This window comes from Mastigoproctus giganteus, chromosome 13, assembly GCF_048544385.1.
Source record: "Mastigoproctus giganteus isolate SK-2022 chromosome 13, ASM4854438v1, whole genome shotgun sequence".
In the NCBI taxonomy this organism is placed as follows: domain Eukaryota; kingdom Metazoa; phylum Arthropoda; class Arachnida; order Uropygi; family Thelyphonidae; genus Mastigoproctus; species Mastigoproctus giganteus.
The window spans coordinates 157,762,989-157,781,314 of NC_143587.1; the positions used below are offsets into that span (position 1 = coordinate 157,762,989).

General features: G+C 36.2%; 1 protein-coding gene across 3 annotated transcripts in view; it reads right to left on the reverse strand.

Annotated features, from left to right (window-relative positions):
* Positions 1-2,441: 2,441 nt before the first annotated feature.
* The window catches only part of LOC150076549 (sphingomyelin phosphodiesterase 4), a 324,202-nt gene continuing 308,317 nt past the window's right edge, over positions 2,442-18,326 (reverse strand). The window contains exon 16 of one of the 3 annotated variants that reach the window (XM_090388185.1): positions 2,442-2,979. In XM_090388185.1, the coding sequence (XP_090244311.1) occupies positions 2,611-2,979 (369 nt within the window). In that variant the 3' untranslated portion in view covers positions 2,442-2,610. The remainder of the gene's footprint in view (positions 2,980-18,326) is intronic. The other 2 variants (XM_090388183.1, XM_090388184.1) reach the window with 2 other exon arrangements.

An 18,326-nucleotide genomic window follows, 5' to 3' on the forward strand; every position in this document is an offset into this window, starting at 1 on the left:
TTTGTCCGAGCATGAAATGTCAAAAGAGCTCGTCACTTTAATGTGTATATTATACAAGTGTTAATGTTCGCATTGATGTTCAAAATCTGCAAATTACATTGCAAAAAGAAAAGTATTGGAGAGAGATTGTGAAGATTTGTATCCCCAATAAAATTCCTCACAAGTCTGGGCATTGCTTTTAGAGGACATAATGAGAGTGCAATATATTCGAGAAAAGGCAATTATTTGACTAGTTTAGAGTATTTGAGCGAATATGACGATTTTTTAAAGTTGCACTTACAAAAGTATGGAAATCAAGGTAGTGGACATGATTCAAGTAATTTTAAAGATGAGTTGGAACAGTTTTTAATCTTTTGAGATGAAGAAGACAAGCGATCAATGTAAATTACTTATCGCATCAGATGTGTGATGAACTTTTGCAAATAATTGTCGATTATCTTATGGCACACATTGTGAAGGAAATAAAATGCGCAAAATATTATAGTATTATTTTGATTCTACAACCGATGTTGTGCATGTGGATCAACTTTTGTAATGCGCTATTTATCAGCAAATGAGGATGTTAAAGAAAGATTTTTAAAGTTCTTCCCTATAGAAAGACATGATGCGGAGTATCTAGAAGAGACAGTTTCATCTACATTGCAAAATTTGTCAGTGGATATAAAATATTGCTGTGGACAATCGTACGACAATGCAGCAAATGTTGGGCAAGTACAATGGTTTGCAAACAAGAATAAGACAAAATACTCCATCAGCAACGTTTATTCCGTGCTCCAGTCATTCACTTAATTCATTTGGTTATGTTGCTGCAGAGAGTTGTAGTAATGCCTCCAGATATTTTTTATTCGTGCAAAATTTGTTTGTTTTTTTCTCTGCATCAACGCTTTGATGGAACATGTTATGCAATAAATTGGATAAAGGTTCTTATACATTAAAGAAATTGTCAGATACAAGGTGGTCTGCCAGGGCTGATGCAGTTTTAGCGTTAAAATGTGGCTGCAAAAATATAAAAGAGGAATTAGATGAGATATGCAATTCCACAAAAGAAAAAAAAAAAAAAATTGTTATTGGAGCAAAATTATTACTTAAAGAAATGAATGAAACTGCTGTAATGACAGTCCTATGGAATAAAATTTTGCAAAGAATCAATGCAACAAGTAAATCTTTACAATCTATTAAGTGCACAATTGTTAAAGGTGCGTCATTATTAAAAAGTCTAGAAATTTTTATTAATGAAAACATAAGACATCATTTCAACGAAATCGAATCAGAAGTTAAAGAACTAACAGATAAGACATTTGAAGATGATTGCAAGCGAACATGTACAGAAAACCAAAAGGAATTTTTTTACATAATGTACTCTACGTAATATGCGATCATTTAATAGCAGAACTGAACAGATGCGGAAAAATCTATGAAAATGTTGTAATTTTAGAGTTTTTTTCCTGTTTACATTGTATAGAAGAAACGAATAAATGCGTTAATAGTTTAATAGAAATGTATAAAGATGACCTTGATTCAAGTAATTTTAAAGATGAGTTGGAATAGAACGCTCATTTTCTTGTCTAAAAAGAGTAAAAAATTATCTAAGAAATTCAATTTCAGAGAAAAGCCTAAATAATATGGCTATTTTATATACAGAGCGATTTACTTAAAATTATTGATTGTGATGAGATAGTTAATAAGTTTGAAAAACGAAAAGCAAGAAAAAAATTTTATTTAAATATTTTCACTTTGTAATTTTAATTTCAAGTAAAATTCTATGATTTTTTTGTTCAAATTTCTGATTGTTACTCCTATTATACATATACTATCATTAATTATAATTATGCTTTTACATATGTTCAACTATTAGTTCAAAACTTTGTGATTATTATGCTATTATTAATTACATTATACATATATTATATTCAAATTTTATTGGAAATAAAACATTAATAGTACATAATATGTTTTATTTATTTAAAAAAATTCAGATCATTGTGGTGAAGCTTTGGAAATGCTCTTGACAACCAAGTCTAGACTGCAGACTTATTTTTTAGTTTTAAAGTTTTATTCATAACAGACCACTGTTATGAACAAAAGTTTGAAACAAACATTCTCTTGAAACTCTTTCTTGAAGTAATGAATATCGGTTGGTGTCTAACAGAAAATCCAAACAAAAAAATCATAGGTAAGAAAATGTTTCAAAGCATACTATACTGGTAAACAATCCTGCTTGTATTTTAATATAAAATGCACATATTGTCAGTGAATTTGAATTTCTAGGGCATTGTGGACTTACTCCCAATCTCCAGTTTTTTGAAAGTCAAAAGTTGGCAGATATATTATAATTAATAATGTATTAAGGTACTTTGAGGGAAAGGTACAACAGAACTATGTAAACAAATATTTTAAAAACAAAACATTCATAAATTAAAAAGTACTGTTAACAAGTCTAACCTTCCAAAAGCTTGAAATATTTATGGAAGTTACGTTTAATGATCCTATTTACATTTCAATACAACATTCAACAATTTAATAAATGCCATACACAAAATTAAGTAAATCTGTAGATTATTTTAAAAATTATTACTGTTTCCAGCAAACAGTATCTTGAACACAGCAACATTATCTATTTGATGGTCCTGATTCATCAAGTGATGAAGTATCTGGCAGACCAACAGATGAAGGGAACATTACTGATCTGCTTATGATTATTAGAAAAGTCAATAAAATTAATATAAATATAACAGTTACAGGGCTGTATCCCCAAGAATATGCAAATAAACACAGCCCCAGAAGGTATCCTACAACTTGCTTATGGGCCATGAAGCGTAGACTAACACGAGGTGGAAGTATATAGGATTGTCTAGGAGATGAAGTCATTGTGCCATCCTTGATTTCTCTGTAGTAAATGCCTGGAGGAGACAAAAGTTGGCGACCAATATGTCCCAGCAAATCATTACGATAGTAGAGGTCATGGATCTCTCTGCCAAACTGGAAAATAAAATAAGCGTAAAGAAATTACAATGGAATGTTAAGGGAAAAAAAAAAAAAACCCACTAATGATTATATTTATGAATGTTTAACCGTTCATACATAAATGAATGTATTAAAGAAAATTCATGCTTCAGTCACAACCACCAATCATAAATGTCACCTCTGAAATCAGTTTTTTAAAATGTTTAATCTTGTGATAAATCAAACAATTTGAATTTTGCAGTTGCAGATATGCTGATTTCCTTGCTCTCAAATGACACACACGTAAGTGGACATAAATTGAAAAAGGATGGTTGTAGAATACATGTGTGAAAAAGTGCTTTCAGACAGACAGTGACTGCCTAAACAATTATCTAATATCGTAAAGTGGATACAGTAAAAGTCCGAAAATGCGGACTTTTCAAAAACTCTAAAGTTTTAAATTTAGCAGACTTTTGTGTGCGCGTGCACATGCGTGAGTGCCACAGATGCCTAGCGACAACAAGCGAGCTCACGGTCGCCATTTTGAAACGAGCAATCAAACCACGGCAACACTATAATTTTAGCCCTACCCCCTACTCTCTCCATTTACCATATAGAGCATACATATTTACAAGCCCACAATAATGGCTCCTAAAATATATAAACTTCATCGTGTGAAGAAAAATAAGAACACGTTGAAATTAAGTGACAAACTTCAAATTAAGAAACTAGAAAGTGGTGTGAGCAATACTGTTTTAATGGAAACATCAGAAAGCCAACAATTTACGATATAAAAAAGGCAGAGAATAAAATTCTAGAATTCAGCCTCGTCTGAGCCTTACAATAAAATTGCTAAGAGAAAAAGTTTACATCGGCCAAAATTAGAAAATCTTGATAAAGTGTTGTACAAATGGTTTTTGCTAAAACAATGGGAAGGTATGGCAATTTCTGGGCCGTTATTGTTGTCGTTGTTTGTTATTTTGGTTTTTATTTTGGCCATATTGCGCTGGGATATGCAGTGGTCATTCCCTGACCTTTCCGCATCCTCTGTATTTGGTGGTCACAGGCTTGAACCCCGGTCTAATCAAGAAGCGTGTGCTATGCACTGCTGCTCTTACCCACCTGGCTATGGAGGCGCCCATTTTTTGGACCGATGCTTATTACCAAGAGCAAGGCCTTTTAAGGAGCAAATGAACATTGAATCAGAGTGCACATTTAGTGATGGATGGCTTAGGAATTTCAAGACTCGTCATGGTATTAGACAGTTAGATATTGCTGGAGAAAGACAGTCAGCTGATACACAAGCAGCAACAGAATATAAATGCAACATTTGAAAAAACTGTATCTGACTATGACCTTACAGTCGATCAAATTTATAATGCTGATGAAACAGTGATTTACTGGAAGTGTTTACCCGCAAAAACTTTGGCTGGAAACCAAGAACGGGATGCAACAGGGTTTAAGCTTAATAAGGGAAGAGTAACTGTTCTTATGTGTATTAATCCTTCAGGTCAGCATAAAATTAAGCTTTTGGAGATTGGTAAATTTCAGCACCCACGGACCTTTAAAGGAATTGTGCACTTGCCTGTGACCTATAAAGCTCAAAAGAATGCTTGGATGGACAAAGATATATTCTGCAATTGGTTTGTTCATGATTTTGTTGAATCAGTTCATCAAAACTTGAGAAAATTGGGGAAGCCTGCAAATACAAAGTGCCTGTTACTTCTCGACAACTGTAGGGCCCACCCAAACAAATCAAAATTAGTGTCTGATTGTAGAAATATTTTTGCATGTTACTTGCCACCAAACGTAACACCATTAATTCAACCCATGGATCAAGGAGTCATTAGGGACTTTAAATGTCACTATAAAAATGATTTTATAATGAAAACTATGCATAAGAATGTCAACCCTTCAGAATTTCAACGCAGTTTTACAATCAAAGATGCAACAATTTCACTCGCGACTGCATGGAATGCAGTCAAGCCTGTAACTCTTTTAAGAGCATGGTGAAAATTATAGCCAAAGTGATGTTTGCAGATCTAAAATCTGATTGAAACAAAGAATTTGAAGGATTTTACATAAAGGTGAAGTGGAAGAACTGATGGAAACTGTTAAATTATGTATGGAAGACAACCCTCTACGCAAACTTAATGCTGATGATATAGAAGAGTGGATACTCATTGAAGATGATGTTGAAGTTGCAGCAACTTTCACTAATCAAGAAATTATTCAAAGCATTATAACACAATTTCAAGCATTACATGCTTTTTTTTTTTTTTGTGGTGAAAATATTTATGTTTACATCTTTGTCAGGTGTTGATTTTATTTTTCTTTAAAACTGCTTGTTTTGATAAATGAAGCATGCTTTATTTGCTAATGAATAAACTGTCAAAATTTACCTGTTAATCTCTTATTTATTCAATCTTAAATTTGAATTTTAAAAGTACTGCCCAAGAATCCGGATTGATCCAGTCCCTGAGCAGTCCAGATTTTAGTACTTTATTGTCGTTAGAATGAATTTGAGAACTAGACAAATTACAATGAACAACAAATTTTTGGTCATACCTTGTTACGGGCATCAAAGTTAATTTACTTTATAGATTTTGGAGTGTTCATTGTTGCCATAAACACTGAAATAGTGCATAAAATGACAGACTGGCTCTTGTTTTCAAAAAAAGTCTTTTTTATATTTATACAAGGTATTTTTTTATTTATATGGCAGTAAGATGTCGCTACGAACAAACCTGTATCAAACATAGGACCTTTTCACCTTTCACTTATATTCAGCTTCGGGGACATCCCTATTCTCCATCCAACAATAATTGGCTAAGATGGTGGCACTCTATTTGCTTTTGTATCTTTGTTTCATCGCTGCGATGTCTTGATGAAGCACTCACCATGTCTGTTGCTGATGGCACCAGTTTGGCAAGAAGAAAGCCAGGTGTGAGTGCAAGAAATGCATCATCACTGACATGTTGCACCCGTTTTTCATAAGTAATAAGATCTTCCACAAGCAGCCTATAGTTGTCGGCTTTAACCATTTCCTAGAAAACCAGTTTAAACATTTCGCAAGGCTTTCCACCCTGATTTCTCACTATCACTAAGAGCTCATTTAAACTGTTCGTCTTTGAAAAGTTGCCTTGTTTGTGGACCAATGAAAATGCTTGCCTTAATCTTCTCTGTACTAAGTCTTGGAAATTTCTCTTGCAAGTACGTGAATGCAGGACCATTCACTTTCAAAGCCTTCACAAAATTTTTCACGAGTCCCAGTTTGATATGGAGTGGTGGAAGCAAAACTTTATTTGGATCTAACAGAGGTTCAAATGCTAAGTTCTTCATTCCAGGTGTTAATGATTTTTCGTTGAGGCAAACTTCTCATCTTGTAGTGCATACCTTGGCACAAATATCTAACTCGCAGAGAAAGCAACTGCTTTATCTGCGAGTGTAACCCGTTTGTAGTCCTAATAAAATAGCAATTACCTTTAAAACACTACATATCTGCCACCCATAATTCTGATAGTGCACACCTACGAGGATGTTCTCCATGTTTGCGTATGTTTACTTTTTGTGGACGGCATATTTCCATTGTGTAATAACACAGCCTTAAGATTAAGCTTAAAAGCTTCTATAAATAGTTGCCATTCTTTGGGAATGTGCCTCATGCTCATCTAATGGCAGCAATGAGCTGCCATTAGATGATGAACATCCTTACAATCAGCGAGTTCACCTTCTATTTGATAGAATTTATGATAGTCTATTTCGATTACAAAATGTTGTCACTCGCACAGAATGATCTAGAACAACCTACGGCCTGAGAATAATATGTATATGGCCTGGGCGGAAAGTGAACTAAAACAGAATTTTAAATTTTATAAATTATTAACCAAAATTTTCTCATTATATGTTAAGTTTTGTTCAGTAAATGTCATTGTGTATTGTACTTAAAATTTTCAAATATTTTCAAATTTTAGGTGTATCATTATATTTATTTATTTACCTTCAAATTGAAAAGCACTGATCTTTTTCAGGTTGTAAATTTTCTAAAGTGAGCATTTAAAAGCAAAAGTAAGGTATTTAAAAGACAAAAAAAAAAAAAAAAAAAAAGTAAAGTATTTTTTAAAAAACAAAAGTCAGTTATATTAATCAATAAAATTTATTAATCTTTATTAAATTTCATTGTTAATTAAATTGTATTTAAGCGGAAATCACGACACAAACTAGAGCTGCAAAGCAACGTGCACAGATTAGCCGGAGAGCTGTGGCTCGGGAGAGAAACGAATGGGTAGATTCAACAATGCATCACAGTCTCCAAAAATGTGCATAATAGGAAATGTTTGTGGACCTTTCTAGAACAGCATATGATCTAGCTGAGAAGGATGTCTTTGTGTGTGTGTGTGTGTGTGCTAGGTGCCTAGAGTGTCAAGAAATTAGGCACCAAGTAAATGTTCTGATCAGCATCTATGAGAGTTTGAGGTGTAGGGTAGATGCCCTCAAAGAAATTATTATGAGGGGCTAATCGAGCTCTCTGCTGCCCAAGTCAATGCCAGAGCTCACTCTGGTACAGCGGCCATCTCCAAGACAGGCCTGATCCTAAAGGAACTAGTTACTGTTGGTGACTCTATTGTCAGCAAGAAAGGGGAATATATTGTGGAAAAAGGATAAGAGGAACAGGACCAGAGTATGTCTGCTAGGAGCAAAAGTTGATGACGTAGAGCAGATATAACCTTTTAGGGGCACAAAAGGTAATATTGTTGTACACCTTGGAAAAAAGTTGCGAGTTAGGGATGAAATTGAAAGTGTCTGCAATTCTGCCAAGACATGATAGGAGGGAGGTATATGATGAGAGCCTTGTCAATCAATTTGGTCCTGGAGAGACAGTTTCCACAGGGATGAGGTGCACTTAAATAGAAAGGTGCAAGAATATTTGCTGAAGGGAAATTTTCTTGACAATATATTTTTCCGACCCACCTAACACTGCCTCGAGAACTGAAGCTATCGAGGCTGTGTTAGGTGGGTTAGAAAACCACTAGCTTGGGGGATACACAGTCTAAAAGATTAACAGTGGCTGCAGGCAGAGGCGAAAGTGATTCTTGCACTGCTTCTATTAGATTAAGCAGCAGCATGGAAAGCAAGGTGCTGGGGATTTCCAGGACTGCTGGGAGTCCCAGAGGAAAAAGTAAATACACGGGCTGTTGTTAGGATAACTAAGAGTAGGAAGAGATGCATGTATACTTTCATGTACATGAATGCTAGAAGTATAGTTAATAAATTTGATGAGTTTGAAGTACTGGTAAAGACATCAAAGGCGGATATTGTTGGGATATCAGAGACATGGTGTCACACATATATAAGAAGTGCAGAACTGAAATTTGGGAAGTACAATTGTACTGAAAGGATACAAAAGACAGGAAGGTTTATGCTGTTAGTTAAGAAACACAAAATCCAAGGAAGTACATTATTGTCATACCACACTGATTCAACAATGTTGAATCAGTGTGGTATGACATAAGCACTGGGAAAGGGAAAATGAGAGTAGATATGTGTTATAGGCCTAATGAATCTGATGAGTATAATGAGCAATTGTGCAGAGAAATAGAGTGAACCAATAAATCAGAATATTATAATGGGAGATTTTAACTTTCCAGACATTGATTGGAATTTGAGGATTGGTCACTCGCACACTATAATTCTTTTGTGGATTTATTACTTGATGGTTTTTAACAGCAGCGTGTTTGAGAGGTAACCAGAGGGAGTAATACTCTTGATCTGATTATCAGCAGTGATTATTTATGCATTAACAATTTTCAGATAAAGGAACACTGGATGACAGTGATCACAGTGTACTGATGTGAGATTCACTTAAAGATTTAACTACCATCAACAGTAAGGGGAATGGCTTTTGGTTTAATAACGGTGACTATAGTGGTCTCAGAAAGTTTATAAATTCTATAAAGTGGGTTCTACTGATGATGTTACCAATGGTGAATTCTAAATGGGAAGCCTTCAGGGACTTAAACTTGGAGGCTACTAGGCATTTTCTTACCAACTAAGAAATAGTGTTCAAGGTTTTGGCCTAAATGGATATCAGATGAATTAATAAGGCTCGTGGAAGAGAAGAAAAATGCATGGGATGCATATAAATTATCAGGCAAAGCAGATGCCTATGGCAGATATAAGCTAATCTGTAATCAAGTCACAAAGGAGGTTAGGCAGGCAAAGACAGAGTAGAGAAAAATTTTTGGCAAAGGATGCAAAGAAAAGCAGCAAAATGTTCTTTACTTATGTAAAATCTAGAAGGAAAGGGATGAATCAGATTGGTCCACTAAATAAAGATGGTTTGACTATTGATGATCATGCTCAGGTAGCTGATAAACTGAATGAGTATTTTACATCTACATTTGCACATGAAGAGTTATTCAAGGAGGGAATGCCAGAAGTTTATGAAACTCTAACAGGGAGCTAAGTGATTTTGTAAGAATGGGAGCAAAGTTGAGGTGAGATTGTTGAAGTTAACCATAACCAAGGCACGAGGGGTGGATAGGATCCATCCAGTTATATTAAAGGAGGCAGCAAAGGAAGTAAAAGCAAACCCTTAGCCATAATTAAGAGAACTTCCCTGGACCCAATTCACAAAGAGTGCTCAAAGGTGACACAACAGAAGTTGTCACCTTTTAACTTCTGTTCCAGGGAAATTAATGGAGTCACTTGCTAAAGAAGTGTTGCAGGTTCACCTAGACAAGACTGCAGTAATAGTTCATACACAGCATGGGTTTGTTAAGGGGAAGTCTTGTCTGACCAATCTGAATGGATACTATTATGGGGTCACAAAAGAACTGGATGCAAGAAATAATTTTGATATCATATACTTGGATTTCAGGAAAGTTTTTGATACTGTTGCACATGGAAGACTGCTGTACAAATTTGAGCAGTATGGCATTAAGGGCAAGTTCTGCAATGGATAAAAGAGTGGTTGATTGGGAGATGGCAGAGAGTGGTAATAAATGGACACTGGGCTACATGGACTAATGTTATTAGTGAAGTCCCCCAGAGTTTGATGCTGAGCCCATTGTTGTTTTTTGTATTCATTAATGATGTCGATGAAGGTATATCAGGTTTAATGTTCAAGTTTGCAGATGATACAGAGGTTGGTAGGGTTGTTAATGATAGTAAAGAGAGTATGCTACTACAACAGGATCTAAAAAAGTTAGGTAGATGGGTTGAGAAATGGCAACTGAAGTTTAATACTGACAAATGAAAAGTACTCCATATGTGTAGCAGTAACCCAGAGAAACTACCAACTGTGTGGTACTACACTCAGGGAGGTGGAGAACGAAAAAGACATGGGGGTAATTGCACAGTTGGATATGAAGTTCTCTGAGCAGTGCATGACTGCCAGAGCAGGTCATGGAGTTTTGTCAATGATATATAGAAATTTTGCTAGCAGAGACAAGGAGGTGATTATACCTTTGTATAAGGCAATGGTCAGGCAACACTTTGAGTACTGCGTACAGGTCTGGAGGCTTGATTTTAGAAAGGATGTAGAGTTGCTAGAACGAGTACAGAGGAAAGGAAGGGGTTCTTTTACCAGGAGAGGCTTAAATCGTCAAGTTTCAGCATCAGGAGATGTATAAGGCCTTGAACGGGTTGAGCAAGCTCAGTGCTGATGGGATTCTTCTTCATGCTCAGATTAAACCTGAGGGGTATAGATTCAAATTGAGAAAAGTCAGTTGAAGAATAGATATGCGGCGATTTGCCTTTAGCTAGCGAGTAGTGTTGATTGCGGGAATAGACTTCCATCTGCTGTTGTGGAAGTTGATAGCTTAAATAAACTTAAGGCTAAACTAGACAAACATTTAGAGTACCCGGATGGGTGAAATGGGAAGTTTTTTTTTTGGCCGATGCTCTATAAGCTCGCTTTCTTGCATCATATGCCTCAACTAATGCTAATAGATGTGCAGAAACTTGTCTTTAGCCAGTGGGTAGTTGATTGTTGGAAGAGACTTCCATCTCCTGTTGTGGAAGTTGATAGCTTAAATAAATTTAAGGCTGAGCTGGACAGGCATTTAGGAGTCAATGGATTTGTGAAATTGGGAGTTTTTTTTTTCTTTCTTTCTTTCTGGATGATGCTTGCTTTCTTGCATTGTATGCCTCAACTAATGCCAATGAACAATCCTTTTTTTTTTAATATTTAGAACATACATTTTTAAAGAATTTTTTAAAATAACACCACTGTGGCATGCACATTTTTTTTCTGTTTAAATCCAGAAATAGAATGTTTGGTTGTGGGAAGGAGAAGCCTTGCACTGCTAAGTTTAGTGGAGAGTGGCCCTTGCAAAAATGAAACTCTTGCATTCTTTGGCTTTGGTGCTTATATTGTTCAGGTAACCTGAACACTGACAATTTGAGATGTCTCTAAACCAGGATAAATGAGGATAGCATGCAAATATGCATGCTATCCTCATGCCATTTAGGATCAGCTCAAAGTTTCATTAGTGGAAGAACATGTTTCTGTCTCGATTTGAATTATGCTATTTATCAGCTGTGCAATTATCTAAGATTGTGCATATACAGACATGACCTCCACCAATAAATTACAAATAAAGAGGACAATCTGAGATAATGAATATGACTGAACTTAGTATATACCAAATATGACCCAAGATCTGGGTTTCTCCATTGTTCATAGTTTGATTTTAAAGGTTAATTGAAGATGTCACAAAACTGGAAAGTGACAATTTTTTTTTTTTTATTAGCATTAGCATTATTAGAGGCATATGATGCAAGAAAGCAAGCTTATGCAGCATCAGCCAAAAAAAAAAAAAAACTTTTCCACTTGACCCCTCCGTTCATTCGAAACACCTGTCTAGCTGAACCTTAAACTTATTTAGGCTATGAACATTAGCATTAGTAGAGGCATTTGATGCAAGAAAGCAAGCTTATGCAGCATCAGCCAAAAAAAAAAACCCACTTCACCCCTCTGTTCGTTCAAAATACCTGTCCAGCTGAGCCTTAAACTTATTTAGGCTATCAACCTCCACTACAAGGGATGGAAGTCTGTTCCACCAACCAACCACCCGCTGGCTAAAGGCAAATTTACATCTGTTCTACATCTATCTTTCCTCAATCTGAATTTATGCCCTCTCAGGTGATTATTCTGAACAAGTGGAAGAATCCCATCGGCATTGAGCATGCTCAAACCATTCAAAGCTTTATACACCTCCATCAGATCACCTCGCCGGTGGCTAGTCTCCAGACATGTAATTTGCAAAACTTAAGCCTTTCTTCGTAAGAGCAAATCTTTGTTCCATTCACTAATCTTGTTGCCCTTCTCTGTACTCGTTCCAGCAGCTCTACATCCTTCTTGAAATGAGGCCTCCAGACCTGTATACAGTACTCAAGGTGTGGCCTGACCATTGCCTTATACAAGGGAATAATCACCTCCTTATCCCTGCTGGAAAAATTCCTGTATATCATTGACAATACTCCATGAGCTACTCTTGCAGCCCGTCTGCACTGCTCAGAGAACTTCATATCTGCCTGCACAACCACCCCCAAGTCCCTTTCATTCTCTACCACTGTCAGTGTAGTACCACAGAGTTCATACGTTGCTCTGGGGTTGCTGTTTCCCATGTGTAGTACTTTACATTTGTCAATGTTAAACTTCATTTGCCACCTCTCAGCCCATCTGCTCAACCTTTCCAGATCCTGTTGCAGCAGCATAGTGTCAGTAGTGTCCTTAACAACCATGCCAACTTTGTATTGTCTACAAACTTGGACATTAAGCTTGATATATCATCATCAATATTATTTATAAATACAGAAAACAATAATGGACCCAACGCTGAACCCTGAGGGACTCCAATAACAACATTAGTCCACGATGAGCAGTGTCCATTGATTACTACTCTCTGTCTTCTCCCCTCAACCACCCCTTTATCCATAGCAGCAATTTGTCTCCAATGCCACACTGCTCCAATTTGTGAAGCAGTCTTCCATGTGGAACAGTATCAAAAGCCTTTCCAAGATCCAAGAATATAATATCAGAGTTATTCCCTGCATCCAGTTCTTTTGTGACTGCATCATAGTATCCAATCAAATTGGTCAGGCAAGACTTTCCCTTAACAAAACCATGCTGTGTCCGATCTATAACTGAAGTCTTGTCTAGATGATCCAGCGGTGCTTCTTTAACCAGTGCCTCCATTCCATTAATTTTCCTGGAACAGAAGTTAAACTCACAGGTCTATAATTACTTGTAGTAGTAGTGGCATGTGATGCAAGAAAGCAAGTGTATGAGCTTATGCAGCATCAGCCAAAAAAAAAAAAAAATCACCCATTCCCTCCAAATGCCTGTCCAGTTCTTCCTTACATTTATTCAACCTATCAACTTCCACAACGACAGATGGAAGTTTGTTCCAGCAATTAACCACCCACTGGCTAAAGGCAAATTTCCTCACATCTATTCTATATCTGTGCTTTCTTAATTTGAATTTATGCCCCCCTTAGGTTCATAATCTGAACAAGTGGAAGGATCCCATCAGAATTCAGCGTGCTCAACCCATTCAAGGCCTTATACACCTCAATCAGATCACCGCACAGGTGCCTAGTCTCCAGTCACTGCAATTTGCAGAACTTAAGCCTCTCTTGGTAAGAGGATCCCTTCATTCATCTCACCAATCTTGTTGCTCTTCTCTGTACACGTTCAAGCAATTCTACATCCTTCCTAAAATGAGGCCTCCCGATCCAGTATGCAGTACTCAAGGCGTGGTCTGACCTTTGCCTAATACAGAGGGACATTCACCTCCTTTCCCTGCTAGCAAAATTCCTATATATCATTGACAAAACTCCATGACCTGCCCTGGTAGCCTGTCTGCATTGCTCAGAAAAGTTCATATCTGACTGCACAATTACTCCCAGGTCTTTTTCATTTTCTACCACCTTAAGTGTAGTATCACACTGTTGGTACTTTTCTCTCGGGTTACTTCTACCCATATGCAGTACTTTGCATTTGTCAAGGTTAAACTTCAGTTGCCCCTTCTTAGCCCATATGCCCAAATTATCTAGATCCTGTTGCAGTAGCACACTGCCATTACTGTCATTAACAACCCTGCCAACCTTTGTATCATCTGCAAACTTCGACACTAAGTCTGATATACTTTCATCAATATCATTGATAAATATACAAAACAACAGAGGACCCAACATCGAACCCTGTGGGACTCCACTAATAACTTTAGTCCACGAAGAGCAGCACCCATTAATTACCACCCTATATCTCCTCCCACTCAACCATCCTTTTATCCATTGTAGCAACTTACCCTTAATACCATTCTGCTCCATTTTGTTCAATAGTCTTCCATGCGTAACAGTGTCAAAAGCTTTCCTAAATCCAAGTATATGATATCAAAATTATTTTTTGCATCCCATAATTACCTTTGTAACCATATCATAATATCTTATCAAATTTGTCAGACAAGACTTTCCCTTAACAAACCCATGCTGTGTCTGAATTATTGCTGCAGTCTTGTCTAGATGATCCTGCAATGCATCTTTAACCAGTGACTCCATTATTTTACCCGGAACAGAAGTTAAACTAACTGGTCTGTAATTACTCATGTCACCTTTCGATTCCCTTTTGTGAATTGGGGATACATTTGCACATCTCCAGTCAGTGGGGACCTCCCCTAGTCCAAGGATGCTCTCATAATTATGGCTAAGGGTTTGCTTAGTTGCTTTGCCGCCTCCTTTAATATAACTGGATAGATCCCATCCACCCCAGGTGTTTTTCTTATGTTTAACTTCAATTTCTCCTCCAATTTGCTTTCAGTTATTACAAAATCATTAAGCACCCTGCTACAATTTGATAACCTTCTGCCATTTTCAAACCTTAATAACTTCTCATGTGTGAATGTAGATGCAAAATAATCATTCAGTTTTTTTTGTTTCTTGTTAGTTGTTGGCGCATCAGCTTCTGTGGCTATAATGCGCCTCCCAAAGTTTTTGCATTTTACTGTGATCCAAGCCCGAGGCGGGAATCGAACCCGCGACCTTTGGGTTGTCAGGCATGCACTTTACCTACTTGGCTAGCCCGGTCGGCCCTCATTCAGTTTGTTTGCTATCTGAGCAGGATCATCAACAGTCGAACCATCGATGTCAAGTAGACCAATCAGATTCATCCCCTTCCTTTTAGAGTTTATATAAGTAAAGAAATCCTTGCTGTTTATCTTAGCATCTTTTGCCAAGGATTTCTCATAATCTGCCTTCGCCTGCCTAACCTCCTTTGTGACCTGATTACAGACTAGCTTATATCTCCCTTAGGCTTCTGAGTCACTTGATGATTTATATGCATCCCATGCATTTTTCTTCTCTGTCACGAGTCTCATTAGTTCATTTGATAACCATTTACGCCTGAACCTTGAACAATATTTGTTAATAGGTATGAAACTTTTAGTAGCATCCACGATTAATTCCTTGAATGCTTCCCACTTAGAATTTACTGTTGGTAACATCGTCAGTTGATCCCACTGTACAGAATTTAAAAACTGTCAGAGACCACTGTACTCACCTTTAAGGAAGCAAAAACCCTTTCCTTTACTCCTGATGGTAATTAAATCTTTAAGTAAATCCCACATCAGTACACTGTGATCACTGCCACCTAGTGGTTCCTTTATCTGCAAATTCTTAATACACGAATGATCACTGCTGATAACCAGATCAAGAGTATTACATTCTCTGGTTGCCTCTCGAACATGTTGCTGCTGCAGATCTCTGACTAGTGTGTGAGTGACCAATCCACAAGTTCCAGTCAATATCTGGGAAGTTAAAATCCCCCATTATAAGACATTCTGATTTACTAGCCCACTCTATTTTCTTTGTACAATTGTTCATTGTACTCATTCGAGTCGTTAGTCCTATAACACACTCCTACTCTTATTTTTGCTTTTGCAGTGCCTTTGATCTTCCTTTTGTTGAATACACCTCTGGCATTTCCCTCGCTGAATAACTCCTCATGTGTGAATGTCGATGCAAAATATTCATTTAGTTTGTTAGCTACCTGAGCAGGATCATTTATGGAGGTTTTTAAAGCAGAAAGCTTATGGGAGCAATTCACAAAAAGCTCAAATTAGCAACATGATCAAAAGATAATTTAAGTATTGCTAGCAGAGGACACTTCTAGCATTGGTTGTAAAAATTACTAGTTGTTCTATATTCTGATAATAAACTGAATTTGATTGTTTTTGGGTTTTCTTTTAAAAAGGAACATCTCTGTATACACAATGCATGGAATTTACTGTGATCATGGATAATGTTATGATTTGCGTAATGTTACAGCTTATATAATGTCCCGACCAGATGTATAATAATAATAATAATAATAATACAAAGAAAAAATAACATTTATTGTAATCAGCATATCGGTTTTTGGTATTGCTTTTTTGTCTTATTAGGATTTATGTATGTGCAGTGGAAGTGATTACATAACATCCCAATTTTTTTTCTTGAATTCTGGCATATTGCATTTCCTACTGCTGTTGTACATTTTGTATAGTTGTCTGTGTTGTTACTCTGTACTTATTTTGTGAAAGTTTTGTATACGTACTCCTACCAATCTGACTGTACAGCAATAGCATTAACCCTTTCCTAAACTTTGACTTTAATATTTATTTTTAATTTGTTTTTAATGGTTCGTATGGATTTCCAGAAACATAAAAGTTTCATTTTTATTGATAACTTTCTCAAAGAAATAGTTGACGGCCAAATTAAAGTACAGCAGGCCCTTGTTATAACGCAGTTCGCTTTATGATGATTTGCTATAACACTGTTCTTATATTATAACCAGTATTCAACTATAACGCTGTTTTACAGATTGCATTTTTGGCATAATTAACAAAATCGTTTCATTTGATGGAGTCGATAACTTGAAAATGAATAGCAAAACAGCATTAAAACATTTCCCACGCCGACTTGAGAAATTTTCCCATGCTCAGTGAAATTTTCTCGCACGCTAATTTAATTGCAGTACAGTGACTTGTCACGTAGTTCCGAGATCAACATTTTAAAAAATTATCAAGTATATTGCTTGTAATATTTGCGTTATATGCATTTGTCCGAAGTCTAGTCATCACTCAGTACAGTATTAGGCATCGTGTGTAACGGACAGTTTACTCGAACATTGCATCATAATTAATGTAACCAACGCAGTTACATTTTCGAAGAGGGTGGATAAGAATGAAAAAGCAACAACGTCTGGATGCAGTATGAAGACTATAAATGTAAGAAAAAGACTGAATTTGAAAATTAAATTAGACATTTTGAAGCGAATCAATTCTGGTCAACGACAAGTGGATGTGTGCCATAATTTAGGACTGGCAGTTTAAATGTAAGAACAATTATAAAAAATAAAGAATTAATTTTAGGAGTGGGAAAGACAGCTGTTCCACTGCAGGCCTAGGGCTAGGCCAGCTATTAGGATTGAAATGGAGAGACTTTAACTAATTTTATTGAAGATAATATCCAATGCAGAATTTAGTTAAGTTAATATTATAAAAAAAAAAAAAAAAAAAGAGAGAGAGAGAGAGAGATTGAGAGATTAGCCTATATGATGATCTGAAGAAAACTCACCTAAAAAAAAAAAAAAAAATGTGGAACCATTTAAAACTAGTAAGAGCTGATTGAATAGATTTAAAATCCAGGGAGAAGCAGCAAGTGCAGATCAAGAACGAATTGTTTTTCCAGAACGAATTATCAGCGTTAAGCGGGGGTCACCTGTATTAATTAAAGTATTCCTTGATTTTCTTTGTCTACTTCCACCTTTTTATGTACACATTCTGCTCTGTGTCAATAAACAACATTACACAGCTTGCATTCTTGTTTCATCAGTTATTTTTATTATTTGTCTCCCTAAGTGATTACAATAAGCAGTATCTACTGTATAGAAAATGTTAACTTATTGTTTAACCTGTTATATACGGTGGTATATCGCGTTAAATTACTGTTTGGCCCCTCTGTAAATTCCACTTACTTTGTAATTACTGTCTAAAGAGGCAAAGATCAGTTTTTTGTGATAATTGCTATTTGTAGTAAAAGATGCACACAATAAAAAAAAAAACAAAATTACCAACCACACCATGTTACAGAAGATGGAAATCTGCTTACCATAAAAACATTGGTTGTTGTTATACCATTCGACTGAATGATTGGTTGTCTTTCAAATACAAAAAGCATGTTGTACCTGTGTGGGCTCTGGGGAGTGCATAAGACATTACTTGAAATGACCTGGAGGTCATCATTTCAAGTAATGTGTCTTTTTCATGCACACATTGCCTCAATTTTTCTAAAATGTGCCACTACTGTGTTTCCAATTAATAACTGACCAGTTTTAA